This window comes from Schistocerca gregaria, chromosome 4 (assembly GCF_023897955.1).
Source record: "Schistocerca gregaria isolate iqSchGreg1 chromosome 4, iqSchGreg1.2, whole genome shotgun sequence".
NCBI lineage: Eukaryota > Metazoa > Arthropoda > Insecta > Orthoptera > Acrididae > Schistocerca > Schistocerca gregaria.
The window spans coordinates 330227434-330247377 of record NC_064923.1 but is presented as its reverse complement, the minus strand read 5'-3'; the positions used below and the strand labels follow the sequence as shown (position 1 = coordinate 330247377).

Below are 19944 nucleotides of genomic sequence, written 5' to 3'. Positions count from 1 at the left end.
GGATTGGAGAGTGGCATGTCAGGTCCCTTAATTGGGCAGGTAGGCTAGAAAATTTAAAAAGGGAAATGGATAGGTTAAAGTCAGATATAGTGGGAATTAGAGAAGTTCGAGGGCAGGAGGAACAAGACTTTTGGTCAGGTGAATACAGGGCTACAAATACAAAATCAAATAGGAGTAATGCAAGAGTAGGTTTAGTAATGAGTAAAAAAATAGGAGTGCGGGTAAGCTACTATAAACAGCATAGTGAACGCATTATTGTGGCCAAGATAGACACGAGGCCCACGCCTACTACAGTAGTAAAAGTTTATATGCCAACTAGCTCTGCAGATGATGAAGAAATTGATGAAATGTATGATGAGATAAAAGAAGTTATTCAGGTAGTAAAGGGAGACGAAAATTTAATAGTCATGGGTGACTGGAATTCGCGAGTAGGAAAAGGGAGAGAAGGAAACATAGTAGGTGAATATGGATTGGGGGTAAGAGATGAAAGAGGAAGCCGTCTGGTAGAATTTTGCACAGAGCACAACTTAATCATAGCTAACACTTGGTTCAAGAATCATGAAAGAAGGTTGTATACATGGAAGAACCCTGGAGATACTAAAAGGTATCAGATAGATAATATAATGGTAAGATAGAGATTTAGGTTATGAACTGTAGATTAAAAGAGAAGAATCTGCAAAAAGGTGCAAATTTAAGGAGCTGGGACCTTGATAAGCTGACTAAACCAGAGGTTGTAGAGAGTTTGAGGGAGAGCATTAGGGAACAATTGACAGGAATGGGGAAAGGAAATACAGTAGAAGAAGAATGGGTAGCTCTGAGGGATGAAGTAGTGAAGGCAGCAGACGATCAAGTAAGTAGAAAGATGAGGGCTAGTAGAAATCCTTGGGTAACAGAAGAAATATTGAATTTAATTGATGAAGGATAAAATATAAAAATTCAGTAAATGAAGCAGGCAAAAAGGAATACAAACACCTCAAAAACGAAATTGACTGGAAGTGCTAAATGGCAAAGCAGGGATGGCTAGAGGACTAATGTAAGGATGTAGAGGCTTATCTCACGAGGGGTAAAATAGATACTGCCTACAGGAAAATTAAAGAGGCCTTTGGAGAAAAGAGAACCACTTGCATGAATATCAGGAGCTCAGATGGAAACCCAGTTCTAAGCAAAGAAGGGAAAGCAGAAAGGTGGAAGGAGTATATAGAGGGTCTATACAAAGGCGATGTACTTCAGGACAATATTATGGAAATGGAAGAGGATACTGCGTGAAGAGTTTGACAGAGCACTGAAAGACCTGAGTCGAAACAAGGCCCTGGGAGTAGACAACATTCCATTAGAACTACTGACAGCCTTGGGAGAGCCAGTCCTGACAAAACTCTACCATCCGGTGAGCAAGATGTATCAGACAGGCGAAATACCCTCAGCCTTCAAGAAGAATATAATAATTACAATCCCAAAGAAAGTAGGTGTTGACAGATGTGAAAATTACCGAACTGTCAGTTTAATAAGTCACAGCTGCAAAATACTAATGTGAATTCTTTGGAGACAAATGGAAAAACTGGTAGAAGCTGACCTCGGCGAAGATCAGTTTGGATTCCGTAGAAATGGTGGAACACTTGAGGTTATACTGAGCTTATGCCTTATCTTAGAAGGAAGATTAGGGAAAGGCAAACCTATGTTTCTAGCATTTGTAGACTTAGAGAAAGCTTTTGACAATGTTGACTGGAATACTCTCTTTCAAATTCTAAAGGTGGCAGGGGTAAAATACAGGAAGCGAAAGGCTATTTACAATTTGTACAGAAACCAGATGGCAGTTATAAGAGTCGAGGGGCATGAAAGGGAATCAGTGGTTGGGAAGGGAGTGAGACATGGTTGTAGCCTTTCCCCAATGTTATTCAATCTGTATGTTGAGCAAGCAGTAAAAGAAAAATTTGGAGTAGGTATTAAAATCCATGGAGAAGAAATAAAAACTTTGAGGTTCGCCAATGGCATTTTAATTCTGGCAGAGACAGCAAAGGACTTGGAAGATCAGTTGAACGGAATGGACAGTGTCTTGAAAGGAGGATATAAGATGAACATCAACAAAAGCAAAACAAGGATAATGGAATGTAGTCGAATTTAGTCGGGTGATGCTGAGGGAATTAGATTAGGAAATGAGACACTTAAAGTAGTAAAGGATTTTTGCTATTTGAAGAGCAAAATAACTGATGATGGTCAAAGTAGAGAGGATATAAAATGTAGACTGGCAATGGCAAGGAAAGAAGAGAAATTTGTTAACATTGAGTATAAATATAAGTGCCAGGAAGTCGTTTCTGAAAATATTTGTACGGAGTGTAGGCATGTATGGAAGTGAAACATGGACGACAAATAGTTTGGACAAGAAGAGAAGAGAAGATTTCGAAATGGGGTGCTACAGAAGAATGCTGAAGATTAGAAGGGTAGATCACATAACTAATGAGGAGGTATTGAAGAGAATAGGGGAGAAGAGGAGTTTGTGGCACAACTTGACAAGAAGAAAGGACCGGTTGGTAGGACATGTTCTGAGGCATCAAGGGATCACAAATTTAGCATTGGAGGGCAGCGTGGAGGGTAAAAATCATAGAGGGAGACCAAGAGATGAATACCTTACGCAGATTCAGAAGGATGTGGGTTGCAGTAAGTACTGGGAGATGAAGAAGCTTGCACAGTATAGAGTAGCATGGAGAGCTACATCAAACCAGTCTCAGGACTGAAGACCACCACAACAGACACTATACATATACTAGTAATAAAAGGTACATAATTTTGTTCATGTAATACAAATAGGGCTTATCAGAATACTGGAAATGGAATTACATACTGAGGCACACTCTTTCCACCTGAGGTTTGGATAACTATTTTTTCCTCCAGCTTTCACCACTCCCCTGTCCTGGAGGTACTAAAGTCAATTGCTTGAAATTTGTTATTTGGTTTGTTTTACTTCTACTGTCATATATATTCAAACATTCCTCTGTTGAATCCTGTACATACACACTAAATATTTCCTATGTGTATTTCCCAGAAGCATAAAAGTCACAGCAGAAGTTAGAACTTTAAATTCATTTTCCAGATGCTGAAGCTCGTGCTCAACAACAACAAAATGCTGAGGAAAACAACCCTACAGATGTGAAATAAAGTTATTTCAGAACTTCAGCAAGATCACTGCACTTGACTGATGAAGCTAATGATATGTTTTAGCTCTAGGCAAGTTGAAGTTTGAACAAAATATTAAAGAGCTGGTGAACCTGTTTAGCAATCAGAAGTGTGTTCCTTACAGATATTCAAAATGTATGTACTGCATTTCAAAACCTCCATTATGCAGCACACTGAATCTGTTGTATCATAGCTGCAACTGATAAGCAACTGCAGAGAAAAGAGTGTAGGGTATCAGGAAGCTGATAACCATGGAGGGAAACAGAAAGGGGAGCATTAGTTTTGAAGTGATTTGGTGTTGATTAAAGTTCATTTACAATATGTCAGAAGATACCTGGAAAAAGCTATTGTGTTATTCCATTAACTCCAAAACATACTTTTTTCACAAAATGACATATTGATAAAATTTTAAATATTTTTATTTATTTCATTTTGGTTTTAAAATAACAGACTCAATAATTGGATCACTTCTAACAGTGACTGGTGAGTTCATAAAATCAGTATTCTCTCACACTGTTATATCTGTCTTATTTTAATTAATATTTGCATAAATATGTCAGTAATTACACATTTTTCTTTCAGTTTCTCAGATGCTAGAAATGTCTTTGTTATTATGTACATTTTAAATATTACTAATTCATTTTGTTACATTTTAAGTAACTCAAAGACTGATGTTATATTTCACTTATATTAAGTTCACTGTTACCACTCACAAGGTGCACTTCAATTGATTATTTGTTACAATCCTGACTAAAAGAAAAAGAGGTTATCCACAATTTGGGATATTTCTCTATCTGTTTCGTACACAGTAAATATGAGCCAGTTCCTACAGTTATTATTATAAATTATGTGACAGAGGATCAACCAGTGTAACTGAGTGCTCCTTGATGTACTGTATTTCTACCTAAATTAAAATAATCTTGTGTTATTGTAAGACATTCAGGAAAGGTATGCTTAAAAATATTACTGAATCTGGAAATGGTTGTATCAGGTATCATTCTAATACCATCATGGTAGCACTCTTTCTCAAGTTAATCTTTGTTGTAGGTGTAACAATGAGACATGAAACATTACAACTATGACAGAGTAAACATGCCTTTGTACTTTGAAAATTCTGTGAAAGTACAATGAGCATTCCTAAGAAAATTGAACTCTACTTACCTTGAATGTCAACACCAATTAATTTATATTTTATAAGGATTCACATTGATAAAATGTACTTCTGAATTTTATACATGCTTTTCCAAGCCGTGAATAACTTTAATTAGTAATTTCATTTCATAATAATTGTTGCTATTAAAAGAATGTAAGAGTCACGAGTTGAGCTTACCAACAGATTGCAAATAAGAAAGTATAGATAATGAAATTCAGTGAAAACCACACGAGTCTAATGTGATGGGGCAGTTTTCATAGAAATTCAAAATTAAAAAAAAAAATCACTGTTACTTTACACAGCTCTATAATCAGTTAAAATATAAAATAAATACTGCATAATAATGTATAAGACAAGTAGCACAGAATATAAGGGTATTACTGAAGAGCAATATTTTGTATAAAACGGATACTCACAATATTAATAGCGAAATGAAATGTATTATCTTGTGATTTTTTGTAGGCTACAGAACACTTTGTGCATAGTGTGTCTCAGTATAAATACTTCACATGACATAGCATTTGCACTGGAATATTTATACTGTGAATTTCATATATTTTGCAAGTACAGAAATATTCTTGGAATTGATATATGTCACATGCAGTGCAAGATGTTTGAATTTCAGTTTTTAGTTTCTGTCTAAAATAAAATATTTTGAAATTGATGTGTGGATCACTGAAAAGCAGTAGTGTTTTGCATACAAAAATATGGTTTCATTTTACAATGATCTCCTAAACTAAATTAATTCTTCATATGTATTAGACATTTTTGTATGAGTTCCTCATTTAATTATTTTGGTTTCACTTTGTTGTATACCTGTATAATGTCACAGAGATAAAAGGAATTCATGTATGAGTTTTGATACATCTCAACTGTTGTGAATCTTGTTCTGCTCTTAATTATTTCACTCTTTGACAATATATATTTATAGTCATAAATGTAGGAATATGTATATCCTACTTTATTTTCCACAGATCAGCTGGAATAGGTACAAAAATTATATGGACACACAAACTCAGCTCTCAGAGCTCTCAGATATGTAAGATCACAAATACCAGCCTCAGCTGTTATTGTTCTGTGTGCTAGGTCTTCTGCATTTAGTGTAAACAGTGTTGAATTTTGCCAGTCTAGGACATCATAACTAGATACTTTTAGAGTGCATTATAATTAGTTATTAATGTGAAACATGAGTCCTGGTTACATCATTTCATTTTACTTTGAAACTGTGCAACAATAGTTTATTATGCTATATGCATTTTGCCACTAATTTCTTAAATCTTAATTGTGAGCTCTTTGTTCTGTAATTGATAATATTGCAATCCCCTGTCCCATAACCCTTTAAACATGACAAGATATGGTTGTAATATTATGCGTATTTCTCATATTATATTATATGGTTAAGAGTTCTGCTCTTACACTTTGATACTTAATTACAGAAGCATCTTTTGAACAATGTGTGAAAGAAGGAGAAAGAAACCATGAAACACCAGTGTTTTACAACAGTTAATATTCAATAACAATGATACATATTTGGTTCCATAGCAGCTGTCTACCCCTAAACATTAACTCAAAATCCACTTCAAGGAAAGAAATGTTCTCTAAATGCAAGAGAAAACTGCAGGCACAAGCGAAGTCTGTTAGTAGTTCGACCAGTTTGTCAGAAAATGGCGAAACAGCTTAGGGATGTTTCTTGTTTCAGAGAGCAACAGAAAATCAACAGATATTTACAAACTCAACACTAAGAACTGCACATTTTAAAGATTGTTATTTAAGGTAATCTTTATATGTGCTTTGATTTACAATTGGTTTTGACTGTTGTTGTAACTGAAATTTTTTGAGAAACCTATATAACAGCATGTTCATAGCAGTTGTAATGAACCTTTCTTTGACTATCAGTATATTGGTAGACTTCATAGCCATGACTTATTTGAATAAAAGTTGGAATACCTTCATTACTTGAAGTACATCATCAAATTTTGAATGATATACCATTTAAATTCGTAATGAAAATGTAAGCAGTTCAATTGATTTTCTAAAAAAAAAATACAATTTTGAATTTTGTGTTTTTGGAAAGGTGTAAACATATGTTCCTGGCCACAGAGACATGTATCTGGCTGCTAAGCAAAGCACATTCATACTAAATCATAAATCTTAGACCAAAGTATCACAAAGCTGATAGGGATACACAATTAATCTTTCTACAAAATACTTATGTTTTCTGTTATCCAGTGTTATGATTCAAGTGTTTATGATTCAAGTTCATATTTGCTGACCCAAAAGGATAAATTTCTCTATGTTATCTACTACAAAATTGTAAACATCCTGAGAAATTATTTCCACAAATCAGTAGTGTTGTCCTTCCATGAATTTAGTTTCCCTTGACAGAATTCTTTTGATTTAGTTTGAAAAAAACTTCCCAGTTTTGTCTAAATTACAAAGTATTTTAGTTCCAGGACTCTCCATTATGTTAACTATATTCTGTGACAGTAGGTAAGGCTTCTGAATATAGAAATTTTAATGGTTTATTAAAACCTTTGTTGTATGATTGCTTAGCACATAATTAATAATGTGTACTGTAAAACAGAAGCAAATAGTTCATATGCTGTCTCAGATAGCACCTGTTAATGAAATGTCTGCCAGATAAGGTGCTTTTGATTCAAAACTGATAACAGTTGTGATAACACAGAATTATTATTAATGATTACCATACCAAACATACTACAGTTCATTCATCCTCTGTTCTTCTCCTCTCTGCATGTAGACAAAATGAATCCTTATGATTTACTAACAAAATAGTTGTCATTGCTATTTTTGTTCACCATTTTAGAAGAACCGCAGAATGCCTAAATACATACTTTACACAGCATGAATATATTCTTCGTTTAATACTCGTTTTGTGTTAGTCTCAACATCTATATTTTAATGCACACTATTTTTCTTAAAAGGGATGCTCTGATGCCTAGTAATTATCATTTATTGCCACCATCTACTTCAAATGGTCTATGCATTACCTAGATGAATATGAATCCTTTCCATCTTTTGCATATCATAACCCAGTCATCGACGCTGCCTTGATGAGAAGGATTCAATGAAATAGTAAGAAATGGTACTTCAGTCTCTCTTTCTACACATTGCTTCATTCTCATTCAAGTATTTAGAGTGATTATTTCTTCTAAGGTCACTTACATTTCTTACTCTTTTCCATATCCTTATTCCAGACCATTCTAATTCTTCTCATGCAGGAATTGCCTAAATGATCCAACATCTAGTTGTACATCTGTATGCCCAACACCCTTACTATAATTTCTGTGTTAACAATTCTTTCTCAGATTTTGCTGTGATTTCTCCATACATACGAGAAATAGTTTCTGAGGATCTTTGTTTAAACTGATATTTGAGTCTTGTCTGTCTAAAGTGACTTTTTGAGTTTATTTGGTCATTTAGTATGTGCATATTATCTGTTTTTCCTATTGTCACAATGACAAAGTGAAGACAATTGGATCTACATTAGTCATCGTATATGTGTAAATTTTTTTTTTTTTTTTTTTTTTTTTTTTTTTTTTTTTTTTTTTTTTTTTTTTCCCCCCCTCCCATGACGATATCTATTAGTGTTATCGTATGCCTATTACATATGTTGCTAGCCTTTCTTTGCAGTAAGAATAAATTATGTTGACAATAGGTTATGCTTCTCTCTAACACATCTATATTTGGCTTTACTTTCTCTTAAAGAAACATAAAGGAAAGAAAGAAATTCTTGCAACCATTTAACACCTCATTTTAATTAATTGCCTTAACATTTCCTGTGGTGTATTTGCATTTCATTCATCAATTTCTAGTATCTGCAGTTCCCTTCTCTCCGCTGATCATGAATATTTCTTAACATAAATATGGTTCTCTTTCACTGAATTCAAATTACAATGTAGAAAGTCATAGTATGAACTCAGTACATTGACTGTACTTCTTGTAATTTACAGATATTTTAGTAAACCTTCATATTATTTAAAAAAGGTATTATGCTCTATATATATTCTACACTGGATGTAAAAATATTTCTTCTTGATTCTAAAAACAACTGGATGTAGGTCGTCAAGAGATATGTGATATGTATCTCCTGGTGTCCTACTTTATTGTGATTACAGTCCATCAGCATCATTGATCAATATGTCACTGAAAGTATTTACTCTTTCTACACAGTTTGAAATACTACTTCTTTAATTCAGTTGTTCAAATATAAAGACCCAATGGATCATCAATTCTTAGTGGCACTCAAATTGTCTTCAGTGACCCCATGACTGTCACCGAAGTGAGTATTCTAATGTCCCTAAAATTATTTATGAAGGTGAATAGTGTGTTCTCAGTGTTCATTTTGCTACAATTTCTTGCACTGGAACATTTTCTGCAGATGCACATACATAACAATCTTAATCTAACATTGAAAATAATATGCATTTTTGGTCATTGGAATGTACCAGGCACAGAGTTGATTCTTCAGGTCTAAAGATACAGAATTCTAAACATAAAATGTGCCTTCCATGTTGTAAATAAATAATGATTGTAATAATGATTCTGTGAAACATGGCTTTTATCTTGAAACTGACTGGGTTATATATTTTGCAAAGTTACAAATGAGAAGGCATCTGTTTATGGTACAGGCACATTTTTGCATTCAGATTTAATTTTAAGGAAAACAGAGGTTCTTGAGGACATATTCATTTGGCTCCAAGGGAACTGTAGGTCAAACCATGAGGGAGAAAGAGCAAAATACATAAAATCACTTATTTCAAATCTATATCCTGGGTAGTGTGCTGTGTTATCACTGCAGCTAATTTTATAGTACTTAAATAGCTTGTAAAGAAATAGAAAAATGATAACATCCATTTTGTATTTATAGCACTGTTGTGAATGTAATTTTGAATTTGCATGTTACCATCAGAGTACAGCAACAGTTTCTTAATATTGTTGCAATTTCACTTTTTTTACATCACTAGTACATCTGTAATGAAGTATCAATTTCAAGTTTTATTTTTTATTTTTTGTCAATTTTTTTCAAATCTGAGGGTGTTGTGAACATAAAATAATGATTGACGTACTGTGCAACTGGCATAGGAGCATTCACCAAGTAAGGCTGACATTGTGCTACAGACAGAAAACTTTAAATTACTGCTCAAAAACAAAAGGGAGCATAATTAAACAAAATGTTATTCACTCATCAAAGCAAACAGAAGTTTGTTGGGAAACATAATATAATGTAGAGTATAGAAATGCAACATGAGCTGAAAATGTTTGTAAATGTGGAAATATTTTGAGAATGGAGAACCAAAAGTGTCCTGCTGCCAAGACAAAAGATAGAACTCTGTACTAAAGTAACAGCAACTTTCTTTGAACAGAAGTGCAATAAAATTCCTATTCTCTCCAGACCAAACAGATGTATAAAAGAAATACCAAGGAATACCTCACTTTCATTCTTTTCTTTGCAGAGATAGGAGTATTATATCACTCAATATACCACAGATATTTCAGAGCTATTGCACAGCTTCAATTACTAGGAAGTTTCATTGCTGCATATATTCACACAAACTTATACCGAAAACATCATTTTCACAATAAAAACTGCACCACATTATGTATTATATCCCCATTGTGCTGCCTGAAATTAGTCAGCTTCCATATATTGGTCAAACAAAAATGTGTAAAACTGGAATGTAAGTGTGAATACCTAATTTTTGTACAGTAGCACGAAGTGAATAGTGCAATACAAAATGAAAAACAAATAGTTGCATTAAATATAGTTGTATTAACACTTTAAGGGCCTTTTAGGAATATTCCTTAAGTATCCTTACCTGCTCCTTAAGTTTAAACATGGAATTTCAGGCTGTGGACTGCACATTATGGTCATAGTAGACTACTTTTACACAAATGAATCAACATGTGTAATGCCACAGAAAGAAATGAAGTGTTGAACTTAATAAAGCAGTTAGGGCACTGACATGGAAGTTCAGTTACTTATGAAACCTCACAATGTTAGGAATTTTTACTTTCTTTCCATGAGATAATGCATTAATGTCACTGGTGCATTAAGAAACAATCCTGCGTCTGCTCAAAAATACCATACTTATTGGCACTTCAATTGCTACATATGATTATTATGTGTGAAAGAGGAAAATAACCTGCTCTAATAGTTCAAATGTATCATATTTATTTACTTCATTTTGAGATAGCTTATACATTTGTACATAACACTGTAGATATGAATTATGTGTACAAAAATAAAAAATGTGAAAACAATGTTATTTATTGATAAATTAATAAAAATGTAGCTATTTTTATGCATACAAACTATTGTAAATAATATTTCTCCTTAGGAATATGATTAAATCCAGAATCAAGGTATTAAAATCCACACATAACAAAAACCATTTTTTTATGATAGGTCAGACCTTACATCAATAGTAAGCTGAATTTCACAACCCAGTTATTCAGTATGCAAATGTGTGGGAAAACACATAAGAAACCATCACATCTATAAGCAAAGGCTATTGAATATAATTGTAGTATAACAGACTGAACACTAAAAAGTTGAAATAGGCCTTATTGTAGCTATGACTTTTAAAGATGATGCTGCTGGTATTATCCCAAAAAAAAAAAAATCCATTTCTTTTTTTTTTTTTTTTTTTTTTTTGTCACTGCTTACTTTTTCCACATGTATATCTTTATGTTCTTTAACCCTCATTACTCATATTATTAAGACCTACAACACAAATAGGAAACGAATTTTATAAAAGTTCCTTAACATCTGTCATGTGCCTGTATGCTTTTGCTGTGGTTTAAATAGTAAATAAGATGAGATACATCAATGTTTACATAAGTTATAATGCTACAGAAACTAAACTATAATAAGAACAATTGCTATGTTTGCTTGTAAAATTGTAACTTCAGTATGTATTCTGTACGCAGGGTAATGGAAGATTGGCCACTTATAATTTGAACATGAAACATTTCCTATGGTGATAATTTCAGGTTCAAAGGTTTATGTATCTGCTTTTAACATCAGTGAAGATAGGTACACATTATCTATATGGTTACAAAAACTGAGTTCTCTTTCCATCAACATATACTTTCTCCATTAGATGTTATTCCTTGCTATTCTTTAATATTATGTGGACCTTATACAATACATATAACGAAAAGAAAAAAAACATTTTCGATGCTGCACTCTGAGTCTGCATAAACAGCTGCATAATCAGTACATAAATTACTGACAACTAAGGTTATTGTAAGCAGTATGAAATGTGCTTACTTTTTTCATAGGATGCATTCCATTATACAGAGAAGATGTTTGTGATTAAGGAAATCTGTGCTCTCACGGTGTCTTCTAGAAATAAAAGAACGTAAATCTACATTTAATGAATGCAATAATTGCAGTCATAGTTCAGCATTTCAGCAAGATATTGCTTTAGATTGTTGTGTTTGCAGATCCAAAAATAATGGTGCACACAAGATGATGGTAGTAAATTTCTGAAACTTCATATATGTTGCCATAAGTACTATTAACACTTTCTCAAAGAGCGTTAACTTCTTAATATGACTCACATATCAGAAGTATATCCACCACACGTTCCTGGTTATATACCTGAATCTTAACCCTTTAATTGCTCTGGATGTGTTAATGCGCGTGCTCTGAATGTGTTTGTGTGTGCCACCAGTTCTTCTCTCTATGGGTAGACACATCAAGAGTACCTGGTAGAAGGAGTGGTGTCATGCGTAAACATGTTCAGCAGAGCACACAGGGACAGGTACAAAGGCGCGCGCATCAACACATCTAGAGCAGTTAATGGGTTAATGCTTAAATCTAGAAGAAACTAATTTCATCAACGTTTTCAAAGCTGTTTTTGCTATGCTCTGTACTTATTAATTTTCCTCTTGCTATGTCTTCCATAAGTTATTCCAATATTTTTTTTTTTGCTTAGTGGTCTTTATTTAAATTAGTCATTGTTGATCTAGAAAAATGTGTCATCGTGCTTACTGAAGTCCTTCCTACATTTTTAACATCAATTCACTGTTTTTAATTCAGGAACTTATACATATGTGATGCATATTTGTGTACCACTGTCTCCAGTCTCTTTACAAGACATTATTCAGGATAAAACTGAGAGCCTTGGAGAATATCCTGATACAGGTGTTGTGTACATGGTATGTTACGGCTCATCATATTTTATGGAAGCCAAGGACCTCTAAATACTCAAAAAAATAAATAACTTATAAGTCTGTTACATTTTTCAGACAATAGCAGAGGAAGATGTATAAAATGATAGAATACATTAATTGAAAGAATACCTGGGGAAAACAGTTTTGGAGCTATTAAGGCATCAATGATGGGTAACCAGAAAACAAGTGACAACTGAATAATAAAACCATATAACATTGGTATAAGAATACTTTGTGATGTCATAAGTACAAGAAAAATGACACTGCAGAAAACTAACAGTAGAGAAAATGAAGGTAAAAATTGATAGTTTTCTACACTAGCTTCATTTTATCTCATTATACACCATGGGGCTGACAAAGTCCAAAATTAACTATAAATGTGTTTTAGAGTGCTAACTTCCATTTCACTACGTTTTCATTCTAAAAGAAGTTTCTTGATTGTCTTATAAGTTCTGGTAGCGCCCATAATTAATGTGTGTGGTAGGACACTAAACAGTTTTTACTTGAAGAACCACTGCCCTTTCCAGATGGAAGGTATATTTTAGATCTCGAGTTTAGAATGTGCACAAGTTTTGAAAATGAGTTTACAGATGAATATCACAAGGGGAATTACAGAACAAAACATCTCTGAAGATGACTGCCTGAACAATGAACAGATGGCATAAACCCCCCCAAAAAAAGGAAAGTATTTAAATGAGGTATGATTTTGAAAACTCCTTATGAATAAAGTCAATGATATACCAGAAAATATGATCTGTTACTAAATTCCTCTGTGGTTTTAGTTTTACCCAATAATCTGTTTTGTACATCAGTGACGTTATGTGTATTTTGATGCATGAAAGTCAGGAACTATAGAAACATATGAAACATGTGGCTCCATCAGCATGGCAGCAGATGGCTGCCTTGCAGATAAGCTTTATAACAATTTCACCATACATTTAACATAAAATGTTTTATGATAAAATGCTATCATAAAGACAGAAATCTAGCTGTATCACATATGTTCCTTGACACTACTAAAAACATACAACAAAGTTTTTCACCTTGACAGCAGATAACAGAAAATAAATACATATGAATACTAACTTGGGATTATTCCTTACCCATTTTGAATTTCATCACAGAATGAATTTTGATGATTATTGCATCTTTACTACTAACTTCCTTTCTCTACTAATCTCATAGTTTCCTCTATATTTATTAGTAACTGAGTTTTTACAAACATTATATGAAACTCTGTGGAAGTAGGTGTTACACCTATAAGAAGAAAATACAGCGAAATGCCCTGAATGTACCAATGAAATGACACAGAAAACTGTTTTTATTATTTTGTACTGAAATAGAAAATATTTCACCATTGGTGAAGATTAAGTTTTTAAATTTAACCCAAAAAACCAGCATGCAATTGCAGAATAAAGTTCATCAAGAACTTTATACATTAGTCAAGTAATTCATACCTCCACTGTGTGTATATACTGTGCAAAATTAACAAATTATTGATTACTAGTTGACTTGGACATCACTTCTGTTGCCCTTCTGATCTTTACCATGCTGACTGTGGACATATTTTAATAAAAACCAGAACATGTTGTACAAGCACATAAAACATAAGCATACACAAAAGCCTTTATACAAGAGACAGAAGAGTATTGATATGTATTCATTTTCAGAGGATACAATTGTGTACTGACTCATTTCTTTAAGTCTGCCCTTGCCTTACCTCACATCTGTAGCAACAAAGTGTTCTTCCCCCTCTTTTTTCCATGATAGCCTGTTCTGTGCAGGAAAATGAAAGAGCCACGTGTAGTCATACTCTCTCCCCCACTCTCTCTCTCTCTCTCTCTCTCTCTCCCCCCCCCTCCCTCCCTCCCTCCCTCCCTCCCTCCCTCCCTCCCTCCCTCTCTCTCTCTCTCTCTCTCTCTCTCTCTCTCTCTCTCTCTCTCTCTCTCTCTCTCTCTCTCTCCCCTCTTTTAGCACTCAATAAAATTCAGTTACTTTTTTTTTGTTATTTGTATGCTGCAGCGGCATGACAAAGTTGAGACTGCAGTGTATTAATACCACTCTGTTAACACCATCTCTCTAATACCTCCTTCTAATAAAAAGCATTAAGTAAAAATAATGTTTTGGCTTGTGCAATTGTAAATACAGTGGACAGCCTATGAAGAGGGTAGTAGCTGAGCAAATCTATTCCAATAAATCATGCTACATCTTTCTATGCAGAGCTTGCTACTAAAACAGTAAATAATGGACTGCCTATTCTGAAGATGTCCATAGCTTTAATCACATCTCTCATTTTATCTTCTAGTTTCTGTGTCGTATACCACAGTTTCAAAGACTTCTAATCTACGATAATGTTTGTCTGAAGGTAATTACCCAGTTAATACAACAATATATAAATCAAACTGCTGTAGATATCAATATCACTTGTATAAGCAATCTGCTTAACCAATACAGGGTGCAACTGAATTCCTGCTGTGTAGAAACTTACAGAGCAGCAATCAATTTATTTCTCTTTAATATAACTTCAAGCTTAAAAATTAATTTCATAATCTTAAGTTTCTTGAGAAAATTACATGCTAATATAGTGTTCGTAAATTCTTGACATGACAATATTTTAGCATTCTAGAGAGGAACCATGGCTTTGGTCTGTTGTTATGAAAAATGTAATATTTTTGATTGCACTACTGCTTGTGATCTATTTTCTCATCACATAAAATTTAGTTCTTTTTCTGAAATTAAAATGTAGTTACCTATATTATAATTATAAAATGAAGGGACCATGCTTATTACCACTTTGGTGGTACCAGCTGATTGGGGAACATAGCTTTATATACATAAAGTAGTTTATACATAGGTAGCTAATATATTCATGACTAAGCAGTTGTTTGGTTTACTTTAGCAATCAACTCATACAGATGATTTACTAACTTCAAACAAGTTTTTCACCACACTTCTGAATACCATCATCTATTGTACATGACTATAAATATTTAAGTATTTTAGTCAAAATGTTGTAATTGTATATATTGTACATGATAATGTCCTTCATATGTTAACCTGGAATACTCAGTAGACTTTCATTTATAGTCAGGAAAGCCTTCCTGTTCCTTTACCTTCCTCCTCCATCTTCTGTTAAATTGATAAGCTGTGCAACAGTTGTAAATAATAACAGGATTTTAATCTACAATTTTATCTTATGAGTATAAAATATAAAATCTTCCTTCACATGTTAATACAGTATGGGATTAAACTCTTGGGATTTTTCCAAGGTTTCAGCTGCCTCTTCTGCACTTTTATGATCTCTGTAGTTGCAAAAGATAGCTAATATTTACCTTCTGGCATGTTCAGTCCAGAAAGATATGTACCTGAACTAACAACAAAGTGGAGTCTTAAGTATTTACCTGGAAATTTGTAAGATTAGCTAAGGCAATCAAATGAGAATAGAAGACAGCTTTGATTTCAGCACTTGGCCTTGAAACAGTGATGAGGAATTAAAGATGAAAATAATGAATCACAATGTAGCTATAATGCATACATACATGTACATGTAAAGTATATTTTGTAGATACAAGCACAAAGAAGTGGCACATTTATTCCATCAGAAAATACTTTCCTTGCATAAAGCAGAGAATTCTGGACAAAATAATTAACTTTTCAGGAAACTTTACACGAATTTCATACTGTGTAAAGATATGTTTGTATCTCACAGCTGGGAAACGTTTCAGAATGTGGTCATAATGTGTGCTTTCACTCTTCAGTCTATTTAGCTCCTCACAATTTGGTTACCTACCAATTCTGCTAACTCAGTATTGATGATTGTACATTTTTAGAATCACACAATTATTGTTTAAAACATTTCAGGTCCTTATAATATACTCAGCTTTGTGAACCAATCGATGATACTAACTGCCCAGTGGGGACATTAAAATATGTGGTATGGTAAACCTGTTGTACTGACATATGAAGAATCTGCAGTAGGTGGTACAGATAGATTTAAATTTCACATTTAAAATCTTCTCATATGTTCTTTGCATCATGATTTGTACACTGCATTGTACATGTTGTTTTGTTATTTAAGGCCTCCTACAGTGCAATACCAATGTAAAACAACATTATAGTAAACTATCATGTACTTTTTTCATTCCAGAAAATTTGTGAACAAAGCACTTTAAATAGAAAAAGAATTTTATGTATCAATGCCTGGGTGAACACCAGTGATTGAAAGCACACAGTGTTTGAGAATTGATGTTACCATTCATTAAAGATATAGTGAAGACCATTCTATATAAAATTTTTATATGTTGCTACTGCATAAAGTGTGCTATACAATATTCGATGTGTAAGAAAATCCACTTCTTCCTGTTTTGGGAAAAAGACAAGTGTGAATTTTGTTACTACTACACTCTAGAATCTATTACCACCAAAGAAAAGTCCTTGTGATTATTGCACAATTAGTTTATCACTATTTATGTTCTAAAGATTGTGGAAAATATTGCCCAGAGAATGTTTGATGTAACAATTTATTTGTTTCAAAAGATCAACAAATGTGTGGATGAAATTTTGTGATTTTCAGATATCTGAAAAACAAAGGTTATCAGAAAATATATATTTATTTATACAGCGCCAGCACTTAACAGAGAAACTTCATTTGAACACTGATAGACAGTAGTGCTAAACATGTAAATTATATGTACATACCACTGTAGAGCTTATTTATTACATAAATAAATACTGAATGATTCTGAAGGAACAGAGTGTTGTTTCTAATCTTCCCATCAGATGGCCTCATTTTTCATATAAAAAATTAAAAGTTGTAATGATGAGGAATACAGCAATGGAGAGTAAGTCACTGGACCTATATTCAAAAGGACAGGGGTTCAAATTATCACCTGTCCTTCCAGATTTAAATTTTTCATGATTTTTACTAATTTGCTGAGGGTCAGTACCGGGATGATTCCTTTGAAAGGGTGTGACCAATTTCCTTCATATTTTCCCAGTCTGTGTTTGTGCTCAGTCTCTAACGACCTCATTGTCAGTGGAATGTTAAACCCCAGCTTGCTTCCTTCCTTCCTTCCTTCTAGGACTGCCAGTGCACATATTTAATGTGTGCACTGTGAATTTACAGTAAAATAAGTGCATAAATTATTAGGTGCAAGAAAACAAAATAAGCTTGTATTCTGACAGCAAAACAGTATATCTCAAATCAAGTATAATTACTTTCATTAAATCAAATAAGTTTTAAGTTAAAAAAGTACGTTACTCACTACATGATTAAACATGTCAATATTTGCAAAAAGAAAGGAAAACATATTAACAAAACAGATTCCTTAGTTAGCAATAACTATACAAAAATTCTTTCCCAACTTTGTTCATGGTACAACAATTAATCCTGCTCTAACAGTGTTTTATACAGCAGTAAATTAATGTATTCCTATTAAACAGGTGAAACAGGCAGCTTCTGAGAAGCTAATACTTTCTTGATTAAACTGTCCACAAGTCTTTCACCTGCTAGCATAATCTCTTAAATGAGTCCAATGCAGTCTCCAAAAACCAGTCTTTCCTTCTTATCCCATACAGTAAGTCTCTCCTGAGCCACGGTCAGAAAGTTATCCTTTTTCCTAGACCTCTCCAGTCCTTTTCCTTCAACCTTCTTCCTTCCCCTTCAACCCTTCTGCCTGAAGAAGGAGCCACTGAGTCCGAAAGCTTCTATCTGAGCCTATTAAGAAACATTTTGGATTATACATTCCAGGTACGCATCTATAAGTACTTATGAATGAAAGCTAAATGAGCTGTCTTCTTAATCTGTTTTGAATACAGTAGTAGTAGTACTAATCACAGTAGTAGTAATAATGACAGCAATAATAATAAAAATAATTGTTCTTCATTGCATCATCATGTACAATAATACAGACATGTCATTCATAAACAGGTATTTAATAAAACACAACATACACACATAATAAGGACTTTAGTCATCAATAATACAGGGTGTTACAAAAAGGTACAGCCAAACTTTCAGGAAACATTCCTCACACACAAAGAAAGAAAATATGTTATGTGGATATGTGTTCAGAAACGCTTACTTTCCATGTTAGAGCTCATTTTATTACTTCTCTTCAAATCACATTAATCATGGAATGGAAACACACAGCAACAGAACGTACCAGTGTGACTTCAAACACTTTGTTACAGGAAATGTTCAAATTGTCCTCCATTAGCAAGGATACATGCATCCACTCTCTGTCGCATGGAATCCCTGATGCGCTGATGCAACCCTGGAGAATGGCGTATTGTATCACAGCCATCCACAATGCGAGCACGAAGAGTCTCTACATTTGGTACTGGGGTTGCGTAGACAAGAGCTTTCAAATGGCCCCATAAATGAAAGTCAAGAGGGTTGAGGTCAGGAGAGCGTGGAGGCCGTCGAATTGGTCCGCCTCCACCAATCCATCGGTCACCGAATCTGTTGTTGAGGAGCGTACTAACACTTCGACTGAAATGTGCAGGAGCGCCATCGTGTATGAACCACATGTTGTGTCGTACTTGTAAAGGCACTTGTTCTAGCAGCACAGGTAGAGTGTTCCGTATGAAATCATGATAACGTGCTCCATTGAGCGTAGGTGGAAGAACATGGGGCCCAATCAAGACATCACCAACAATGCCTCCCCAAAAGTTCACAGAAAATCTGTGTTGATGACGTGATTGCACAATTGCGTGCGAATGATCGTCAGCTCACACATGTTTATTGTGAAAATTTACAATTTGATCACGTTGGAATGAATCCTCATCCGTAAAGAGAACCTTTGCACTGAAATGAGGATTGACACATGTCGGGATGAACCATTCGCATAACTGTACCCGTGGAGGCCAATCAGCTGCTGATAGTGCCAGCACACGCTGTACATGGTACAGAAACAACTGGTTCTCCCGTAGCACTCTCCATACAGTGACGTGGTCAACGTTACCTTGTACAGCAGCAACTTCTCTGACACTAACATTAGGGTTATCGTCAACTGCATGAACAATTGCCTCATCCATTGCAGGTGTCCTCGTCATTCTAGGTCTTCCCCAGTCACGAGCCATAGGCTGGAATGTTCCGTGCTCCCTAAGATGCCGATCAATCGAACATCTTCCTGTCGGGACACCTTCATTCTGGAAATCTGTCTCAACACAAACGTACCATGCCATGGCTATTGCCCCATGCTAATCCATACATCAAATGGGCATCTGCCAACTCTGCAATTGTAAACATTGCCCTGACTGCAAAACCACGTTCGTGATGAACACTAACCTGTTGATGCTACGTACTGATGTGCTTGATGCTAGTACTGTAGAGCAATGGGTCGCATCTCAACACAAGCACCCATTACCTTCCTTCAATTGGGCCAACTGGTGGTGAACCAAGGAAGTACAGTACA

At 34.3% G+C, this 19944-nt stretch overlaps 1 protein-coding gene and 1 long non-coding RNA gene across 5 annotated transcripts in view; one reads left to right on the top strand and one right to left on the bottom strand.

Moving 5' to 3' along the window:
• LOC126268013 (dual specificity calcium/calmodulin-dependent 3',5'-cyclic nucleotide phosphodiesterase 1-like) overlaps window positions 1–9310 on the top strand; it is a 1575562-nt gene extending 1566252 nt beyond the window's left edge. For all 4 annotated transcript variants that reach the window (XM_049973424.1, XM_049973426.1, XM_049973425.1 and 1 more), the window contains one exon: window positions 3086–9310. In XM_049973424.1, coding sequence (XP_049829381.1) covers window positions 3086–3150 — 65 coding nt within the window. In that variant the 3' untranslated portion in view covers window positions 3151–9310. The remainder of the gene's footprint in view (window positions 1–3085) is intronic.
• On the bottom strand, window positions 7911–18847 carry LOC126268016 (uncharacterized). The gene is made up of 2 exons (XR_007549068.1): window positions 18691–18847; window positions 7911–18242 (listed from the first exon to the last, which is right to left on the bottom strand). It is a non-coding gene; the product is annotated as an uncharacterized LOC126268016 (long non-coding RNA).
• Window positions 18848–19944: the final 1097 nt, after the last annotated feature.